Genomic DNA, 19,830 nt, shown 5'->3' on the forward strand with positions numbered 1-19,830 from the left:
GCTCCTGTTTGTCTGACCTCCGGTTCTTGGGACTTGAGCTAGCAGTTTAGCTGCCGTCTTGATCTTGGGATTCGTCAGTCTTCACAGCCTGTGAGCAAGAGCCCTGTGGTCTGATCTGTCAATCTTGAGTTCACCAGCCCCTGTGGCTATGTGAGTCAGGAGGATCCTCCAGGTTGACCCATGGACTTGGGATGTTCCAGCCTCTACAACCAGGTGAGTCATTTCCTTGATATAAATCTCTATATATATATTGATATGCTTTACTGGTTTTGTTTTTCTGGAAAACCCAGCCTAAGACAAGAGGTTATTGTATTTCTTTTTTATTTGTATAATTGTTTGCTGGGATCTATTTTTTTGTTTCAGTGATTTCTGACAGATGTGGCTGGAGTGGTGCTCTGGTCGCTGGACTGGCCATGCTGGAGCAGTCCCTACCTGTCTTTGGGCGAGTGGAATGGTGGGTAGGGGTGGGAGCTCAGGTCCCTGTTTACTGATCTTGTGGGGCAGCCGAGGAGTTGGTTGGGCTTTGGCCTCTGTCTTTGGTTCGGTGTCTCAGAAGCAGGGAATGGTGCTCTCCATGCAGGTGGAGCAGCCAATGTGGTGGGCAAGTGGGGGCGTGCTCATCACCACTCACTAGTTGGGGGGAGGTGTGGTAATAGAGGCGGGCAGCAGGCAGATGTTCACACAGTTGCTCTACCTCCACCTTCTCCTGGGCAGGGGGAGGGTGGATAGAACAGCAGGCAGATATTCGCTCAGTCTCTCTCACTGCATCTGTCTGTTGGTGGCTGGAAGAGGGAGGAAGGTGCAGAGGGTGGGTGTACCCGCACTCACTCTTCTTCCATCCTGTGCTGGTTGGAGGGAGAGAGGAAAGGGCCTCAGGGGGGTACCCGCATGTAGCTGCATCTCCTCTGCTCTTCGGTGAGCAGGTTAAGGGATGGAGTCATGTCTGGTGAATGGCACATGAAGGTGCTGCCACACACAGGCAAGGGGAGGGAGGAAGGGGCTGCAGGGAGATGCGTGCACAGTCACGGCTCCCCTGCCCCTTGCTGCGTGCGTTAAGGGAGAGAGTCACACCTGGCAAACGTGAACAGGGTGATGCCACCTTGAGTCAGGTAGGGGGAGGGAGGGAGAGGCTGGGGGAGCAGGACAGGACGGGACGAGACGCACAAACCACTGGGCAGGTTAAGGGATGGAGTCGCACCTAGAGGATGCATGCACAGAAGTGCTGCCTTATGCAGATTGGGGGAAGAAAGAGGGAGAAATGGGTGAGCTCTCTCACAGTCCCGCTGCCCTCCACTGGGCCCTTGGTGGGGCGAGTAGGTGGCAGGCAGGCACACCTGCGGGGGTGCACCTAGTCTTGCTCATTGGGTAGGCAATGGGGTATAGTGGGTGGGGTTAGATAGGATGGGGGAAAGAGAGTAGGCTTGTATTGTGCTTCTCCAGTCGGGCAAGGTAGTTGGTGTTTGGGACCCTCTGCCACCTCTGATCAGGAGGATGAGTTGAGGGGGAGTGCGTTCCTCCAGCTAGGATACACGGGTGCCAGGGCACCATGTGTCTGCTGCGGCCAGCGAGTGGGACCTGTCGCCTCTCAAGTTTGAGGAAGAGGGCCGCCCAGGGACCAGTTGGGTGGGAGAGCTCCCGTGGACACTCCATGGGTCCACTGCCTTGTGTGCACCACTCACCCCTGAAGTCAAGAGCTGCCACACCTGAGTATCCCAGTTCCGGATCTGGCACTCTACCTCTCTCTGCTTCTTTCTGTGTGTGTCTATAGAGGTTCTCTGTCCCTCTTGGGAAAGTTGTGAAGTTGCCTTGCTGTTTCTTCACCCAGGGTCACTGCTGGTCTTGTCCTAAGTTAGCCAGGGTGAGTCAGGATGGCTGGCTGAGCTCCTCCGTGCCGTGTTACTCCTCTTTTGCTGCTTTTCTTATTCCTTCTAATTGGTGTTCAGTTCAGTTCTTAGACCTTTTTTGATGTTCAGGGTTCCTGGATTGTTATCTGCTCCTGTTTCACTTGTTTGTTTTAGGTCTTTGGTGCAGGGGGATGTTATGGTGAGTGACTGCACCTCCATTTTGGCTCCACCTCCTGACTTTCTTTAATACCTTTCTAAAGTTGTCTTTATTGTTGTTGTTGTTAGTTGCCATCCAGTCAGCTCCAACGTATGGCAACACCATGTACAACAGAAGGAAACACTGCCTAGCCCTGTGCCATCTTTACGATTATTGGTATGTTTGAGTCCATTGTTGTGGCCACTGTATTTCAGAAGCAGGTTGCCAGGCCTTTCTTCTGAGGCACCTCTAGGTGGATTCAAACTGCCAACATTTCGGTTAATAGCTGAACACTTAACCTTTTATGCTACCCAGGGACTCATATGGCCACTGTATTTTGAGTGCCTTCCAACCTAGAGGGCTCATCTTTTAGCACTATATTGGACAATAGTCTATTGTGATACATAGGGTTTTCTGGGCTCATTTTCAGAAATAGATTGCCAGGCCTTTCTTCCTAGTCTTAGTGTAGAAGCTCCACCGAAACCTATCCACCATGGGTGATCCTGCTGGTATTTGAAATACCAGTGGCATAGCTTCCAGCATCATAGCAATACTCAAACCATCACAATACAACGAACTGACAGATGAGTGGTGGGGCTTTATATTAGTTTAATATTTAATACAGTAGTTTTTATGTCATGCAGACCACATTACCCTTCTGTCCCAATAACACTTCAGATATATAGCATTAAGTTCCAGTCATGACCCTTTGATCAGGGTCAAATTTGGATAAAAGTGATTCATGATTCCAGAGACTATGGCCCCCAGACACCCTGCTAACTCAGAAATGAAGCCACTCCTGAAGTTTACCCTTCAGCGAAAGATTAGACAGGCCTATAAAACAAACAACAGCACACGTGAGGAACGTGCCTCTTAGTTCAATCAAGTATATGAGACCAAATGGGCAACAAGTACCCGAAAACAAAGGTGAGAAGGCAGGAAGGGACAGGAAACCTGACAAATGGACACGGAAAACCCAGGGTGGAAAGGGAAAGAGGGAGAGTGCTGACACATCGCAGGGATTGTGAACAACATCACAAAACAATTTGTGTATAAATTTTTGAATGAAAAACTAATTTGCACTGTGAAATTTCACCTAAAACACAATAAATTTTTTTAAGTGATTCATGAGTCTGAAAGATATGCATGATCTAAAGCTTGAAAGGGGTGAAGAGCAAGCTTAGAACTGAGGGGTGATGGAACTGAGTGGGAGCACTCGATGGACACAGCCTGTTTTGAACCTCAAAGACGTTATCAGAAGCTGCACTGTTGTGTGTGTTACCGTTTCTTACATGGAAAAGAGGAGGGAGAGGTGTAAAGTTAGTTCATTGGGCGGGAGGTGGTATAGGAAAGGAGCCCTGGTGTCACAAATGGTTAAGCGCTCGCCACTAACCGAAACGTTGGCAGTTCGAGCCCACCCAGCGGCTTGGTGAGAGAATGACCTGGCAATCTGCTTCCGTAAAGATTACAGCCAAGAAAACCCTATGGGGCAGTTCTGCTCTGTCACATGAGATTGCTGTGTGCCAAAATCGACTTGACGGCATTTAAAAACAATAGTATGTGAAAAAGGAGAAATACCTTACCTCCATAACCCAGAAATGTCCATAAATCCATCATCCTCCTCCAAGTTCAGGCACTTTTACCCCAGCATGACTCTTCAGTCGGGCTCCTCTTTCTCCTCCCAGCTAGCTCTTTAGTTCAAGTGTTCATCATCTCCCCTTTACTAGCTTATCTATAGATAACTCCTCTCCCTCCTCATATTCTTGCCCCACTCCCTCCACCCTCCACTTTGCCCACTATTATCTCCCTAAAAAAATAAATCTCATCATCCCTGTTTTCAAAACTGCTACTGGTTCCATGTGTCCTGAGGAACCTCCTTCCTTCACCTGCTATACAAAATTCTTCCTAACCTGTTCAGTCTTCCTCTCCAGCTTCATTTCTCCTGCCGCTAAACCCACTTAACCCCACACTTTACAATAGGATATGCTTTTTGCCCTTTGCCTTCCTCACTTTCTATCTCTTTGGAATATCCTTTCCCAGTTTCTGCCCATCCTCAAGATTGTCTCCCAACGCCCCTCCTCTGGACAGCCTGCAGTCCCTTCACCCCGTCCTGGCCAGAGGCTGTTACTTTGCATAGAATTCCCGGGATCATAATACCTGTTGATGTGTCTCTTCGACAACACTAGGAAGGCAGGGCCATGTTAATTCATGCCTGGGTCCCCACCGCCTAGTGACAGGGACTGGCACAAAGTAGGATGATGGATGGGTGGGTGGGTGAATGGAAGCTGGGATAGGGAGGTGGAAAGAGAGGGGTAACCCGAGAAATGAGGAAAAGGAAGCCCGCAAAGAGCAAAGACAGACACCAGGGGGAGCTGAGACACCACCATCAAGCCGGAGGGCGGGGCAAAAAAGGCTGCACGTTCTGGGAAGAGCGGGTAAGCAGCGCGCAGTAAGGTAAGTAACGCGCAATTGTAAGCGCGCACCCACGTGTGCACCCCCCCATGCCCCTTTCCACAGCGTGCTTCCGCGCTTTCCACCGCCCGCACCACCCACCTCGCCTCCACCGCCGCTAAGAAAGCAAACAAAGGGGAGGGGACCCCTGCAGGGTCGGGATGCCGGAAGCCAATCAGAGGGCTCTCATTTCCTGGAAGGTGGGAACCTTGGTTTAGGGAAACCCAATGAGTTTCTAAGGGAATGTGGAGGGGCGGGGAGATGGGCGGGAAGGGCGGGGTGGGCGGGGCAGGGACCGTGCCCGCCGGGGAGAGCTCCGGGGAGAGGATGAGGCGGGGGCAGACCCAATCACCGCGCATGTCTGTGAGGAGAGGGCGGGCAGCGCCGCGGAGCGCGCGATCCAGGCTGACGCATCTGGTCCGGGTTCCCGGGGGGGGGCCAAAGGAGAGGGTGGAGGAGGAGAAAGAGCGGAGGGCGCGCCTGCGCAGTGGCGCGGGGAGGAGCAGGGACCTGGCAGCGAGCGAGGAGGTTGGGAGTGAGCCGCGAACCGGGCGGGCTGCGGGCGGCGGGCGTGCGCACCATGGGGGAGAAACCCGGGACCAGGTAAGGGAGGTGGAGCCACGCGGCGGGGCATGGGCGGCGGCTCGGGGCGGGTGCCGAGATAGTCCTCAGACTAGGACACCGGGGAGAGAATCCGTGGGGCCGGGCGCCTGGGTCCCTAGGGGACAGCCATCCGGGGCCGCACGCCTAGGTCCTCCAGGATAATGGGGGCGCATGCCCGGGCCCCTGTAGGAAGTCAGGACTGAAGGGGACCAGGGAAGTGGTGTCCGGGTTCTCGCAGGCATATGGGGGCCGGACGCCTGGGTTCTCTCGTGCAGGCTGCGATGCAGGAGCGGAGGAAGGAGGAGCAGGTGGCCAACCCTGAGGGGTAGTATTTGGGAAGGCTGGACGTTGGGAGGGGTGCGCCCCAGACTCGTGCAGAGCCAATAGAAAGGCTCGTGTCCAATACCCCACAGGCAGTTGTGCTGCCCCCACCTGTCCCAAGGGCCGGGTGGCTCTGCTTCCAAACTTCTGCCTTCCCTGGGTTGCTAGGAGCAACAGCTTCATCATGGGGGAGCGGAGTGCTTGGCGACCCTCCCTGATTCTGGGCCCTATCCCTTGGCCCTCGGGTGGGGGTGGGCAGTGTCTGCCCTGGGCACGCCATCCACTCCCCGGATGTTTTCTGTGCAATCGAGGCTCTTTCTCTTTACTGACACCCCGAGTTCTCTTTTTTGATCTCTAGCAAAATCCACTTCCTGTTGTGACCCAACACCCCCAAGTAGGCAGGTGTGAATCCCAGAGTCCCTGGGGACCAGGAGCAAAAGAGGAAGGGTTGGAGCTGAATATGCCTCAGCCCAGACGGGAGCAGGAATGCAGGCCAGGTGCTACCTAACCTGTCAGCTTGTTCTGTAAAATGTTTTTCAGCCCCAGCACTCCCCACCCATTGAGTATGAGAACTCAGGTTTCTGAGTATCAAGTCCACAAGAATTGGAGAGATATGATCAGGGGGAGGGAGGACTGATGTCCTGGGTAAGGACATCCACAACCCATAGAAAGGGGAAGTTGCTGACTTGAGGCCCCCAGTTTCCGTTATGTGGTTCAAGGACGGATGGACTACAGGGGGACTGCTGACTTGGCACAATTACCCCCACCCCCAGCAAATTCTGGGCCACAGGAAGTAGAGAGAATGGCAGGAAGTGCAAGAGGCATCTGCTTCTACTGCACCCCCACCTTACTGGACACCTCCCTGGTCACCCCGCACCCACCTCCTTGGCCAGCCTCAGTATACACACACTGCTCCTCCCTAGCCTGGCAGGAGGTGGCTGGGTTAGGATCCAAAGGGCAGGTGCCCCGCAGCTACTCACAGGCGATTGCTCCAGAGCCATACTCCAGTTGGCCACTTGGTTGTGGCTGTCACAGCCCTCTGCCAGGGCTCCTCATGGGAGGAAACACTTGAACAAAAAGAACAACCAGAAGCAAGTGAGGTCAAAGTGGGGGGAGAGCCTGGATGATGCCATAGCAATCAGCCCCCAAGTTGGGACTAGAGGTAGAATGCTCGTCTTAGCTGCCACCACATCTATGCTTTGTTCTCCTGGATTGGTTGGAGGTATCTGGGGCCTCCCTGCCCTTACAGCTTGGACAACTCGGCGTTTTGGGGAAGAAGGGGCAAGTGAACTTGTTATAGCAGAAACAGACAGTGGGGTTGGAGGAAGGATGGGCCTTCTGGCAGGATTTCAGCTTCCACTATCTCAGGGCCCTTTCCAGGGATAGCTGCTGAGGCCCGGTAGATTGGAAGGAGTAAAGTGGTCAGGCAAAAAACAGGCCTACAAGTGCCAAAACCAAACTTCCCTACCCTCCCAGCAAGGGCTAGAGTCCAGGCTTGTGTTGTTTCAGCAGCTGGGGGGCAAATCCCATTCAATTCAACAAACGATTAATGCCAATTACAGAGGCAGGACGGCATAGTGGTTTACTGATTAAGAGCATGGACTTGGGGCCAGACTGCTTCAGTTTGTATTTAAGTTTCACCATTTACTCTCTGTGACTTAGGTAAAACAGTTGACTGTTCTGTACCTCAGTTTCCTCACCTGTAAAATAGCGATATTAGGATTTTCATCATTGGGTTGTTGAGAGTATTAGATGAGATAAACGCATGAAACACTTCGAGCAGCACTGGGCATGGCGCCTTCACCCAATGAGTGTTAGCGAGCATCATTATCTTCATCATCTGGCTGGCATTGTGCTGGGGATGCCTAAAAGAATAAGGCCCCTAGTGCTCACAGTTTATCCAACAAGAGACAGGTGAGACACGCTTTGTGTGCTATCTCACTGCAAGTAAAGCATGAACAGTGTGACAAGAACCAAAAAAACAGAGTGACCCAGGGTCTTGACTGGGTTGCTTCCCAAAAGAGGTGACATCTGAGCTGGGTCATGAAAGATAAATGGGCTTTTAAGCTGCTGAGATCAGAGATGGGGAAAGTTGGAGGTTAATGGAGTAGGGTCAGACTTGGGTAGTTCTTATGGTGGAAGCCATTTTACGGGCAAAGCCCAGGTCCATTGCTCTTCCAAGTTGGGGCTGTCGTTGGTGCTGGGACATCTGCCCCTTTCCCCATGAGCAGGGGGAGACTAGAAAAGATGGAAAGAGGGTTAGGTGTTACTCAAACACTGCTGCAACCTGCCCATTCAGGTCCTCTGGGAAAACCTGGGTGGTTCCTGTGGCAACCAGTAACCATTAACTGTGGGGTAAGGGGGGCTACTGAGGATGGACCAAGGATAAGAGAAGGGGGATTTGCCATGGCAACCTGCTTCATGTGGTTGCGATGCTGGAAATATTAAGGAGTTGATTACCTTTTCTTCTGGGAATAATGGGAGGCGGTGGGGCTGGGCAAAGCCCCTGGGCAGGAATCCTAGGTGAGCTCTGCTTCCTGGGCTGGGAAGGGACAAAGTCCTGGTGTGGAGGTCCCTGCTGAGTCTGAGGGAGGCAGTGACATTTCCCTTTCTATTTTGTTAGGGTCTTCAAGAAGTCGAGCCCTAACTGCAAGGTGAGTCTCCCACGTGCTTATCCTCTTGACCCTCCCTGAACCCTAACAAAGCCCAGCCTGCCCCTAGATGTTCCCCAACCCCTAGCTCCCCACTTCCTGTGACAGCTAACAGCCAACTTCCTTCCCTGCTCAGCCTGGGCTAGCGGCAGGGCTAGGTCAGGAGAAACACGGGTCCCTAGACAAGACCAAAGAGGAGCCAACCCAGGTGCCTAAAACAAAACAAAACAAAAAATCAAAACCATTGCCGTCGAGTGGATTCCAACTCAGTGACCCTATAGGACAGAGTAGAACTGCCCCATAGTGTTTCCAAGGTAGATTCAAACTGCCAACCGTTGGTTAGCAGCTGAGCTCTTAACCACTGTACCACCACGGCTCCCCAAGGCTGAGAAACGTTAACACCCGCCCCTCCTCCCAGGCTTTGGTCTGTTTATCCCAGAGCCCCTGAGGCCAGCAGCTGCTCTCTAACTGGCTGCCTAGGGCTGAGATCTCCCTGAGGACCCACACACACCTGACTGGTGGGCAGAGGTGTGAAAACACATTAGGGAGCAGCTAAGAAGTCTAAAGTTTGGGCAGTCTTGGGAACCCCACCAACCAGAGGAAAACAGGAGAAACTCCTTCCCGACACCCCAGCTTGGAGGACCCAGGGGCAGGACAGCCACTTTTGAGGGCTCTGGTGTTTTGTCACCCTCCTACCCAACCTTCCATGTGACCTTCTGCACCCTCAGCTCACTGTGTACTTGGGCAAGCGGGACTTTGTAGATCACCTGGATAAAGTGGACCCTGTAGGTAAGTTTTCCCAGAAAGTGGCTACTTGTCCCCTAAGAAGGGAAGCTGTCCTGGGGCCCAGGAATGGGGGAGAGGCTCTGCTGGGAAGTGAGCTCGTGTGTCCCTTTTTAGATGGTGTGGTGCTTGTGGACCCTGACTACTTGAAGGACCGCAAAGGTACCGGCCCCAGATGCAGGGGCCCAAGGGAAGGCGGGACGTGAGATGGGCTGCCATCGAGGGGGTGCCCAAGAGAGGTGGCGGGCTGAGGTGGAAGTAAGGAACAGGACTGAGGCAAGTGTTGTTCTCCCAAGGGTGGAGCAGCTGCTGCAACGTAATGAGGGGATGGGAGTGAGGGGTGCCTGACCTCCCCACCTTGCCCCCCCTTGCCAGTGTTTGTGACCCTCACCTGTGCCTTCCGCTATGGCCGTGAAGACCTGGATGTGCTGGGCTTGTCTTTCCGCAAAGACCTCTTCATCGCCACCTACCAGGCCTTCCCCCCAATGCCCAACCCACCCCGGCCCCCGACCCGCCTGCAGGACCGGCTGCTGAGGAAGCTGGGCCAGCATGCCCACCCCTTTTTTTTCACAGTGAGGATGCCCCCACCCTCCACAGGACAAAGGGTCTGGGATGGGTTTGGGGGCGAGGCGCCTGTCATGGGCAGATCTGGAGGGATAGTAAGGCTTTGGCCTTGGCGTGAAAGGGAGGAGGCAGGGAACCCCGAGCCACCTCCTTTTAAGGTCCTCCCGCATTCAGGAAGCCTTTGCCTCGCTGCCTTCTCTGGGGCCCCTTCCTTCTTTTCTCACCCCCAGGTTGAGATTGGGAGGAAGACTGGGGGGCTTCCCGGAGGAACTAAAGCCCTCCCTCCCCTCTGCCACAGATACCCCAGAATCTGCCCTGCTCTGTCACACTGCAGCCAGGCCCAGAGGACACAGGGAAGGTAAGAAAGAAACAGCCCTGAGCTAGCAGGGCAGACAGGGCCCAGCAGCAGCCTGGGAGGGCACCAGAGAGGGAAGGCAGACTGTCAGGAGAGGCCAGGAGTGGGGCTGAGGGCAGGGAAACACCCCGGGGGGAAGTTGGGCGTGTGGTATGGCCACTGCTAAAGTAGGGCACCGCCTTCCGCTCTCCTGACCTGCATGTACCCGGGCACAGCGGCTCACCCTGCACCGCCTGCACCGACCCTCTGCTGTGCCCAGCCCCACAGAGGCAGGCAGAGGGGGAACAAGATACAGTTTCCCACCCCTAGGCCTATAAGGGGCCAAGAGTCCCTGGCCAAGAGGAGGGAAGAGGGAAGGAGGGGGAGGAAGGGCCCCGGCGGTGGTGCCAGCAGGTGCGTAAGGAAGGGCCTTTTCTCTCCCCGCCCCGTCCCCAAGGCCTGCGGGGTAGACTTTGAGATTCGAGCGTTCTGTGCCAAATCACTAGAAGAGAAAAGCCACAAAAGGTGAGGGAAGCAACCTCCTCTGTGGTTTAACCATCCCTTCCTGCCTCTGTGAGCCCGAGGCCCTGTGGGAGGTGGAAGCAGGGATCTGGGTGCCTGAGAGCCCACCGTTCCTCCCACCCCCAGGAACTCTGTGCGGCTGGTGATCCGAAAGGTGCAGTTTGCCCCTGAGAAACCCGGCCCCCAGCCTTCAGCTGAAACCACACGCCACTTCCTCATGTCTGACCGGTCCCTGCACCTTGAGGCGTCCCTGGACAAGGAGGTGGGGTGCAAGAGGGTGACTCAGGGACCACAATGTAGGCCAGGCCCTGGGGGGAAGGGGTGAAGCCACATGTCCGGATGGCCTCTTTGAAGGAGGTTGCCCTAGCTGGGTGTGGGGTCGTTATGGCCTTGGATTCAGTGAGAGGAGGCAGACTATGAGTCTGCGTTGGGGGCACACTAGTAATTAGACCCATGAAAACAAACCAGATTAACTGACGCCCTACCCCAAAAGCTGTACTACCACGGGGAGCCCCTCAATGTCAATGTCCACGTCACCAACAACTCCACCAAGACCGTCAAGAAGATCAAAGTCTCTGGTAGGAGGTGGGGGTTGGGAGGGGGTCTTGGGAGAGGGAGTTATTGCAGAAATGACTCAGCCCAAGGACATGTTGTCTACCAGTGCTTAAAGAATTTAGATTGTTCCAGAATGATCTCTGGGGCCCCAGAGTTTACTGCTATGGAGAGGGCTGTATGTAGATGTGGATGGTGGTGTTGGGCTGGGACCTGGGCCACGCCGAGGGGGCTGCAGTTGTGCTCCATCCAGAGCTGCTGAACGTGGATGTGGAGGGTGGTGGTGGACTGGGGCCTGGGCCAATCCGGGGGAGCTGCAGTTGTGCTCCATCCAGAGCTGCGGTGATGCCCTGCCCCACAGTGAGACAGTATGCCGACATCTGCCTCTTCAGCACCGCCCAGTACAAGTGCCCCGTGGCTCAAATCGAACAAGAGTGAGTACCAGAACACACCTGGATCTCAGTCTTGGGGGAGAAAAGTAGGACCAGAGGAGAATTCCTCCTGTACTATTGCCAATTAAAGGGGCATTCCTTTCAGAATTGGGTAGCTCCACGCTGTTTATTTCCTTGAGCAGGTTGAGCCAAAGCCTACTGGGTGCCCAAAGGTTCTAGAAGGGGTTAGTGATGTGGAAGATGTTGCTTGGTGGTAGTGGGCTGCCCCTCGCCCAGCCTAGCTCTCCAAGAGTCTTGTTCTCTCACCCCTACCCCCAGTGACCAGGTATCCCCCAGTTCCACATTCTGTAAGGTATACACCATAACCCCGCTGCTCAGCGACAACCGGGAGAAGCGTGGCCTCGCCCTGGATGGGAAACTCAAACACGAGGACACCAACCTGGCTTCCAGCACCATGTGAGGGGGCATGGGGGGGTCTCCTGCAGCCCAGGAAACAGACATTCGTCCAGCAAAGGTGCCAACTGTGCCACACTCTGTCCTAGGGGCCAGGGATGTATCAGTGTACAGAAGAGACCAAACTCTCACAGTCTAGTTGGGGGAAGACAGACAAATCCAATCATGAAGAAACTGTATATAGTTTGTTTAGTGTGTCAGGGAGAAAAAAGTAAAGCTGAGAAGGGAAATACAAAGCATATACAGAGAGGGACAGGGTGTGTTAAATACAGTGACTATGGAAGATGTAATACAGAGGTGAATTTGGAGTAAGGACCCAAAAGAAGTAAGTGTGGATAGGCAGGGAAAGGGCTCTGGGAAGAGAATGACGAGCACAGAGACCCAGAGGCAGGACTGGGCCAGGTGTTTGTGGGAGCCAGCAGAGCCACAGCTAGCCTAATGGTGCCACTGTGCCTGTGGCAGGAGCGACCCTAGGGCTCTACAGCTTCACAGAGTAAGGGCTGGGCCACTGTCCAGGGTACACACTCCATGACCACACAGCAGGCCCAGGCCAGCGGGGGAGAATGCACCACAAGGGGAGGAGGTGAGGTGAGGGGGCTGATGGAGAACAGGACACCAGTGAGCACTGAGGCCACGGGGACTTCAGCTTTTACTGAGAGAGTCAGAGATGGGAACCCACAGGAGGGCTCTGAGGAGAGAAAGCAGGTGGCTGCTTTACCATGAGTACAGCACAGCCTGTGCGGCTAGAGCCCCAGGCTGGTGGGAGTTTGCAGTTCTGCTCAGCACCCAGTGGAAGCTCCAAGGGTGGGACGGGGTGCAGGGCAGTGCGTCCTGTCCAACTGCCCACCCCAATTGCAGAGTGAAGGAGGGTGCCAACAAGGAGGTGCTGGGAATCCTGGTGTCCTACAGGGTCAAGGTGAAGCTGGTGGTGTCTCGAGGCGGGTGAGTGTGGTGGGGGCTGCATGGGGCTGCGCCAGTTCTCTCTAGTGCCATGCTGGCATCCTCTTCATGCCAGCTCTCCTCCTCCCCAGGGATGTCTCTGTGGAGCTGCCTTTTGTTCTTATGCACCCCAAACCCCATGACCACATCATCACACTCCCCAGACCCCAGTCAGGTAAGTGTGCTATCCCAAGTGGCCAAAGGGAGGGCATGAGAGCCAGCAGAGAAATGCTGGAACTTTCAGCACCAACCCACCCACCTCCTCCCTTCCTCCCCCCAGCCGCTCCTGAAATGGATGTCCCTGTGGATACCAACCTCATTGAATTTGATACCAAGTAAGATGCTCATCCCTCCCCCACCTTCCTCCCTTTCACCCCCTTTGACAAAGATTCCTAGATTCGAATCTATTCTCCTGCCTATTTTTTGTCTTTTGGGGGAAGGGATGGTTGAAGCATCAAATCCAGATGCCTTGGCCTTGTGAGGCTGCCTAATACTGCCTCTCCTCTGTCCCTTGCAAATATCTCCAGTCCCATTGCTGTGCTAACACCTGTCTCTGGGAGGGACGGAGGCTGAGAAAAGGGCCTGAAACCCTTGCCTCACCCTCTCTTTTCCACCACCAAGCTACGCCACGGATGATGACATTGTGTTTGAGGACTTTGCCAGGCTTCGGCTGAAGGGGGTGAAGGATGAGGAATATGACGACCAATTCTGCTAGTGGGGGGGAGCTGAGAGAAGGGAGTGGATGATGCTGGGAGAGAGAGGGATAGGACCAAGATCCCCACTCCTTTTGGGGGAGATCCCAGCCTATCTTCCCTTCCTCTCCATCCAGCAGCTTCCTCAACCAACCCCTTCCCTCCTCCTCCTATCCCCTAAAATACGCACTGGACCCATCTCCTGTTGAAAATGGGCATTAACTTCTCGGCTATAGCTGTGCCTCCCCAACCTCCCAGTGGGTGGCAAGCTGTGTTTGTACCTAAATGTTCTGGAAGGAGGGACGCTGAAAAGAAGAGTGATAGTTGGGGAAGGGGCAAGAAGGAACTCCCACACTCCACCTCCTACACATACCTCCAGTCACTCTCTTGCCTCCCATTCCATTCAAGATGAGACCCTTTGGGGAGCTGTGCCATTTCTTTCTGAGCATAAAGAGGAAAATAAACCTTTTAATAGGCATGAGTGTGTGTGTTTTCTATGCAGAGTTTAAGACGCGTACAGTGTGCTCATCCATGATTCTGTTAGCCTGTGAACACCATCAGGGTGAGGACTCAGTCTCACTCTTCTCTGCACTCTTGTAGCACCTGTTACATAGGCTGCCAGCAATGTTTACTGAATGACTACGCTGAACCTGTTTTCCAAGGTAAATAGTGAAACTTGATTTGGTTTGGTAAAGCCACAAAGTAAACATTCATTTATAGGGGAAATAATAGCCAGTTGCCCTGCAGACTCGATACCTATGACCAAGGTACGAGCTGGCTTTAGCTCATTTCTACTGCTCCTTAGAGTTGCTCAAGGAGTCCATTCCCGGGCTTGGTGGGTCCACATCTGCATGCCTCACGAGACAGAGAAGCAACACAACAGTAGAGTCTGGTGCTTCCATCTACCACAGAAGCCAAGGCTTTGGGCAGCCAAAGAGAGTCATGCTGTTGTGGGCCCAAGTCCTAGGAATGATACCCTAGTGCTGTGTTTCTGCCTGGTGTTCTTCAGAGATTCTGAGGCTTGGCCAGAGCCCCAGGCTGGGCCGGAGGGAGTGAGCAACACTCCACTGACATTTCTTACCTCTACCATCCACCCCCATTCCTGTAGCCCGACCTTGCTCTCTTTTAAGACTCATTCGTTCATTCCATGAACATTTACTGAGTCCCTAGTATGTTCCAGGCATTGTCTAGGGACATAGCAGTCACCCAGAAAAACATTCAAGTACAATATCTGTACTCCAAAGAAGTACAGGGCTATGAGAAAACATGACAGGGAGTTCTGACCTAGGCTAGGGTTTAGGGAAGAGTTCCTGGAGAAAGTCAACTTTGAGCAGAGAACTGAGAGACGAGGAGGAGTTAGGAGACCACGCTGGGGATGAGCAGCCCCAGCAGTGGTATCACTGTGTGTGAAGACAGGAAGGAACACGGCATATTCTGGGTCCTGAAGGAGGCCAGAAAGGCCAGGGCAGAGGTACTACTACTACTTCTTGCCGCCAAGTCGATTCTGATTCAGCAATCCTATAGGACAGAGAACTGCCCCACAGGGTTTCCAAGGCTGTAAATCTTTACAGAAGCAGACTGCCACGTTTTTCTCCTGTGTAGTGGCTGGTGGGTCCCAACTGCCAACCTTTGGGTTAGTAGTTGAGCACTTAACCACTGGGCCACCAGGGCTCCTGGGGCAGAGATAGCCGGGGGCAAAGTGGTTCCCGAAGAGGCTGGTGAGGCAGGTGGCGGCAGCTCATACAGCCCTTCAGTCCATGTTATAGCTCATGACATCGAACTAAACCATTATTCACCCGCAGGCTTTAAACACTACTAAAATGCCAGTGACCTTGCTTATGCCTCCAACCACCTGAGCAGCCTACTCCCAGCACACCCCCTGAACTTGGTCCCAGGGAAGAACTATCCCCTCTAAAACCTTTACCCCCAGCACCCCCCTGACTCCCGGGAACCTGCTGCTTGACCCTAAGCTCCTGGTCCACGGATGTCAACCTTTTCCAAGTGAATCAGAATCCTCTGGGAAGCCCGATGGAGTCCCAGGCTGTACTTTCTGAGGTTCTGATTCTGTAGGTGCCAGGAAGAATCCGTGAATATGAATCCGGACTTTTAATTAGCACCCAGGATGACCTTAATGCAGGTGACCCTGGAGCCCCGGTGGTGCAATGGTGAAGAGCTCAGACTGCTAACCGAAAGATCGGCAGTTTGAATCCACCAGCCACTCCTTGGAAACCCTACAGGGCAGTTCTACTCTGTCCTATAGGGTCGCTATAACTCAGAATCAATTCAACAGCAATGGCTTTGGGTTTGGTTTTTTTTTTTTGGTCCTGAGACCACACATTTTTGAGAAACAATGTTTGTTTTTCTTTTTATGTTTTTAATCTGTTTAAGAAGGTAATTCATGCACATGGTTTTAAAAAATATCCAGACAGTAAAAAACAGTAAACAGTGAAAATGAGGTTCTCTCCTGCCCCTGATCCCCAATCTCCCATTTTTTCCTTCCAGAGGCAATCACCCAGAATCAGTTTCTTGATTATCCTCTCAGAGATATTCTTTAGACTCAGTCATACATGCACAAATATGTTGTTAGTTGCCACTGAGTTGATTCTGATTCGTGGCGACCACCTGTGTGCAGAACAGAACTGCTCCACAGGGTTTTCAAGGCTGTGACCTATCAGAAGGAGATCGCCAGGCCTGTTTTCTGAGGTGCCTCGGGTTCGAACTGGCAACCTTCTGTTTAGCAGTTTAGAACGGTTAACCGTTGGCACCACCACCACCTTTTTTAAACCCAGATGGCGCACACCATGAACGCTTCTCTATCTTGCTTCTTTTCACTTAACAGTGTATCTAGGAGAGCATTCCTCACTCCTTCAATACATACAAATCTTCCTCATTCTTTTAAAGGGCGACAGAGTTTCCTTTGCCTAGGTATCACTATTTCCTGATGGGTGTGTATGATGTGACCACTCTTCGGCTAATTTGAACACTATTACAATGATTACCCTTGAAGCTATGTCTTTTACACACACAACGTATATCTGGAAGACAAATTCTTAACAGTAGAATTTCTGGGCCAAAGAGTATAAGCATCTTTTTGGTCACTGCCAATCTGAGAAGTGAAATATGTTTTAATAGTTTTAATTTACATTTCTTATTGGGTGAGGATAAACCCAATTTATTGTTTTTTTTAATGTATTTTAAGAGCTCTTTATATATTAAAGAAATTAGCCCTTTGTCATATATGTTGCAAATTTTTTCCCAGCTTGTCATTTACCTTTTGAATTTGTTTCTAGTATTTTTTAATGGAGCATAAATTTTTTATTTCAATATAGTCAATTATAATCTTTTTTTTTTTTTTTTTATGGCTTCTTGGTTTTTTGCCTCAAAGTTCTTGACTCTTCTACTTTTTCACAATCTGTGGCACTTCCTTTTCTTGCCAGCCTAAAGGTCAAGATCATCATCAACCGCTGTCTCACCAGCACAGTCAACTTCTCCTTGCACAGCACAGGCAGTCCCTGGATTACAAACGAGCTCCATTCCTAAGTCTGTCTGTAAACTGCATTTGTGAGTATGGCAGAACAGCTAGGTACAGTTTGTATCTAACATCAGTTAGTCAAATGTTTGTCTTCATATACAGTATATAGTGTACCTTTCTATGCATAAAAAACATTAAAGAAACACTCCAGATACACTACAACATCTTGAACATAATAATACAATAACAGTGATGTTTTGATGCACGTCGGAAAGTAGGGCCCATTTGTTATTACAAACCATTAGCATGTACCTCGGGGTTGGTTCGTGACTATGGGTTGTACGAAGTCGGATGCTCCTACCCTGGGGGCTCGTGTACCTGCTCCAAACCCCACCGTGGGATCTGTCCAACAACTACCTTTTCTGCTCCTACATAGGGGCTGCTGAGCACTGTAAAAGAAAAATCCCACAACCACACTTATTCATTTTATTCAACAAAAAAAAATTTTTTTTTAAAACACATCCTAGGTGCCAACCACTGTGCTAGGCCCTGGGTATGGATTTGGGGCAGCTACAAATATATGGTCTCTAACCTCAGCTGGGCCCTCACTACCCACTTGATAACTCTCTCTCTCTCTCCATGTCCCTGGTCACCTCCCTCTCCTGTTCCCATTCTACTCACTGTTTTCTCCAAACCTTCCTTACTCTCACATTGACATCTTTTTTTAAGAGATTAGGCTATGAGGGATGAATGATTTCAATTTCCCACCTACCTGCAAACACTACACCAATTCTCCTACACAACCAAGGTGAAAATACCTTCTCCAGTTCAAAGCTAATCCCTCCACCTGTGGATCTCTGCCCTCCCACCTCCTCCTGAGACCTTGATTCATCAAACCACCCCCCTCTCTTCAACCTCTGTCTCTCTCTATTGGCTGTTCCTCCACGGTAAACAAACCCACACAAGAAAGAAGGAAAAGAAAGGAGGGAGGGAGGGAGGAAGGAAATCAAAGCAAAACCACTCCTCCGCTCTAAGGCTTCTTTCACAATAAAACAGACTGTTTCCCCTCTCACTTTTTGTTCTTTTTTTATTTTCAAAATTATATATAGCTTAAGGAGTCAGGTAGTACCACTGGACCTATTAGAATAAAGAGCAAGCCGCCTCCCCTTCCTTCTCAGAGGCAACTACTTTCACCTTTTTTAGATATTTCTTTTGGTATTTACCTTCATACCTCTAAACAACATGCTTATTTTGTTACTTCTTGATTTCTGTTTTAAGCATCATCTACCAACTTCCCACTAAACGAGCTGAAGAGAGCTCTCTTTTCCTTCCCTGCCCCACCGTGGAACACCTTCCACCCTGCCACACACCCTACACTCTCAAGAGAATTAGATCAGTTTGGGTTAGATCAACATTCAGTGCACTGCGTTATTAGGACTATGCGAATGTTATCCATAACTGAGCCACGTGGTATGTTATTACCTTTCTCTTCGTGCGCAACTTTGTTTTCCCTGAATAACTGTCATCGTGTAATTTGCTTCTTTGAATTTATCACTAATTCAATCGCATATGCCATTCCAAAAGTCTATATATCCTCTCAGTTCATTCAGAACAAATTAGACCATCAATCTCCTTCATTCACCTCCTTGAAGAAACCTCTCCTGAGCCTTCTAATCTGTTCCATTCTGAACTGGATGTTTTTCACGCTTGTCACCCTGGGATTTCCCTTCACCATAATCCTGGGGTTTCTCTTCACCTTTCTCATAGTGGAAGACCTTAATTCCTGGATTCCCCATCTTCCTTCTTCTGGGAGAAAAATTCTGAGACCTTGTACATATTAAAACATTTATTCTACCTTCATAATTGATAGTTTGGCCGTTGTGAGACTCTGTTGTTGTTAGCTGCCTGTCAAGTCGGCCCCCCACTCACGGCAACCCCACGCGTTACAGAGTAGAACTGCTCCACAAGATTTTCTTGCCTGTAATCTTTACAGAAGCAGTTCACCAGGCCTTTCTTCCACAGAACTGCTGGGCAGGTTTGAACTGCCAACCCTTTGGTTACCAGCAAATCACCAACCACTTGCACCACTCAGGCTCCTTGTTATGAGACTCTAACTTTCCCCTAAAATCTATCCTTCCATGCTAAGAGAACAATAGCTGACATGTAGGTAAGGGCTGAATTTCCCAGAACTGCCAGGTTGGGTGAGACCACATGACTATGTTCTCCTCGATGGAATGTGAGTAGAAATGATATGGGCCATGTCCTAGCCATACCTGACCCAAGTGTGCCTCCTCCACCTTTTCTCTTCTCCTTCCCTCCTAGCTGCAACCCAGAGGATGGCAGCACCCCAGTTTTGACAATGCAGACAACAGCAACACCCCAGAGCAGTGTTTCTCAAACTTTACACACGAATCATCTAGGATCTTAAAACACAGATACTGATTCACTAGGTCTGGGGCAGGGCCTGAGAGTCTGCATTTCTAATAAGCATCCAGGTAATGCCGGTGCTGCTGGTCTGCCACCACACTTTTGAGAAGAAAACCCTAAAGGACAGCAGAACTGCACCACTAGCCCTGGTCCCTGTACGACTTTGTGGAGCAAAGCCCCCTACCCACATAGAACTGTTTTATGAGGGAAAAAAATTAACTTCTATTTGGTTGAGTCACTGCATTTTCTGGTCTCTGTCACAGCAGTTTAGGCTTCACCCTAACACAGCTAAGTACAGAATTCTAGATTGGAAATTACTTTCTCCAGAAACGGTGAAGGCACTGCTCCACTCACTGACTTGTAGCATGGATTGCTGTTATTAAGAGGCCCGGAGCCATTCTGATTGCCAGTCCTGAGCATGTAGTCTGTTTTCTCTCTGGAAGCTTTTTAAAGACCTCTCTCTTTGAGCCTAGTGTCTGGTATTTCATGATTTGCCTTGGTGTAGGCCTATTCTCCTCTATTACATTGGGTACTTCGTGGGCCCTTTTAATCTGGAAGCCAAAGTCCTTCCATTCTTTGAAACACTCATGAATTCTTCATGTGATTTCTTCTCCTTCATTTTCTCTGTTCTCTC

The 19,830-nt window shown here is 51.3% G+C and overlaps 1 protein-coding gene across 1 annotated transcript; it reads left to right on the forward strand.

Moving 5' to 3' along the window:
- The first annotated feature begins 4,976 nt into the window (after positions 1-4,976).
- On the forward strand, positions 4,977-13,775 carry ARRB2 (arrestin beta 2). The gene is made up of 15 exons (XM_049860626.1): positions 4,977-5,094; positions 8,039-8,069; positions 8,795-8,855; positions 8,967-9,011; positions 9,225-9,421; positions 9,712-9,771; positions 10,205-10,272; positions 10,396-10,531; positions 10,763-10,847; positions 11,183-11,255; positions 11,532-11,669; positions 12,525-12,608; positions 12,698-12,780; positions 12,886-12,940; positions 13,227-13,775. The coding sequence occupies exons 1-15, from the start codon at positions 5,072-5,074 to the stop codon at positions 13,318-13,320; spliced, it is 1,233 nt and encodes a 410-aa protein (XP_049716583.1). The 5' UTR covers positions 4,977-5,071; the 3' UTR covers positions 13,321-13,775.
- Positions 13,776-19,830: the final 6,055 nt, after the last annotated feature.

This window comes from Elephas maximus, chromosome 19 (genome assembly GCF_024166365.1).
Source record: "Elephas maximus indicus isolate mEleMax1 chromosome 19, mEleMax1 primary haplotype, whole genome shotgun sequence".
Classification (NCBI taxonomy): domain Eukaryota; kingdom Metazoa; phylum Chordata; class Mammalia; order Proboscidea; family Elephantidae; genus Elephas; species Elephas maximus.

What these genes read in the sequence shown, in the direction of transcription:
- ARRB2 (XM_049860626.1), top strand. Translation starts at nt 5,072, where the DNA reads ATGGGGGAGAAACCCGGGACCAG. An exon ending in GTGGCTCAAATCGAACAAGA is followed by an intron (nt 11,256 to 11,531) that starts GTGAGTACCAGA and finishes CCCTACCCCCAG; the next exon opens with TGACCAGGTATCCCCCAGTT. An exon ending in AACCTGGCTTCCAGCACCAT is followed by an intron (nt 11,670 to 12,524) that starts GTGAGGGGGCAT and finishes CCCCAATTGCAG; the next exon opens with AGTGAAGGAGGGTGCCAACA.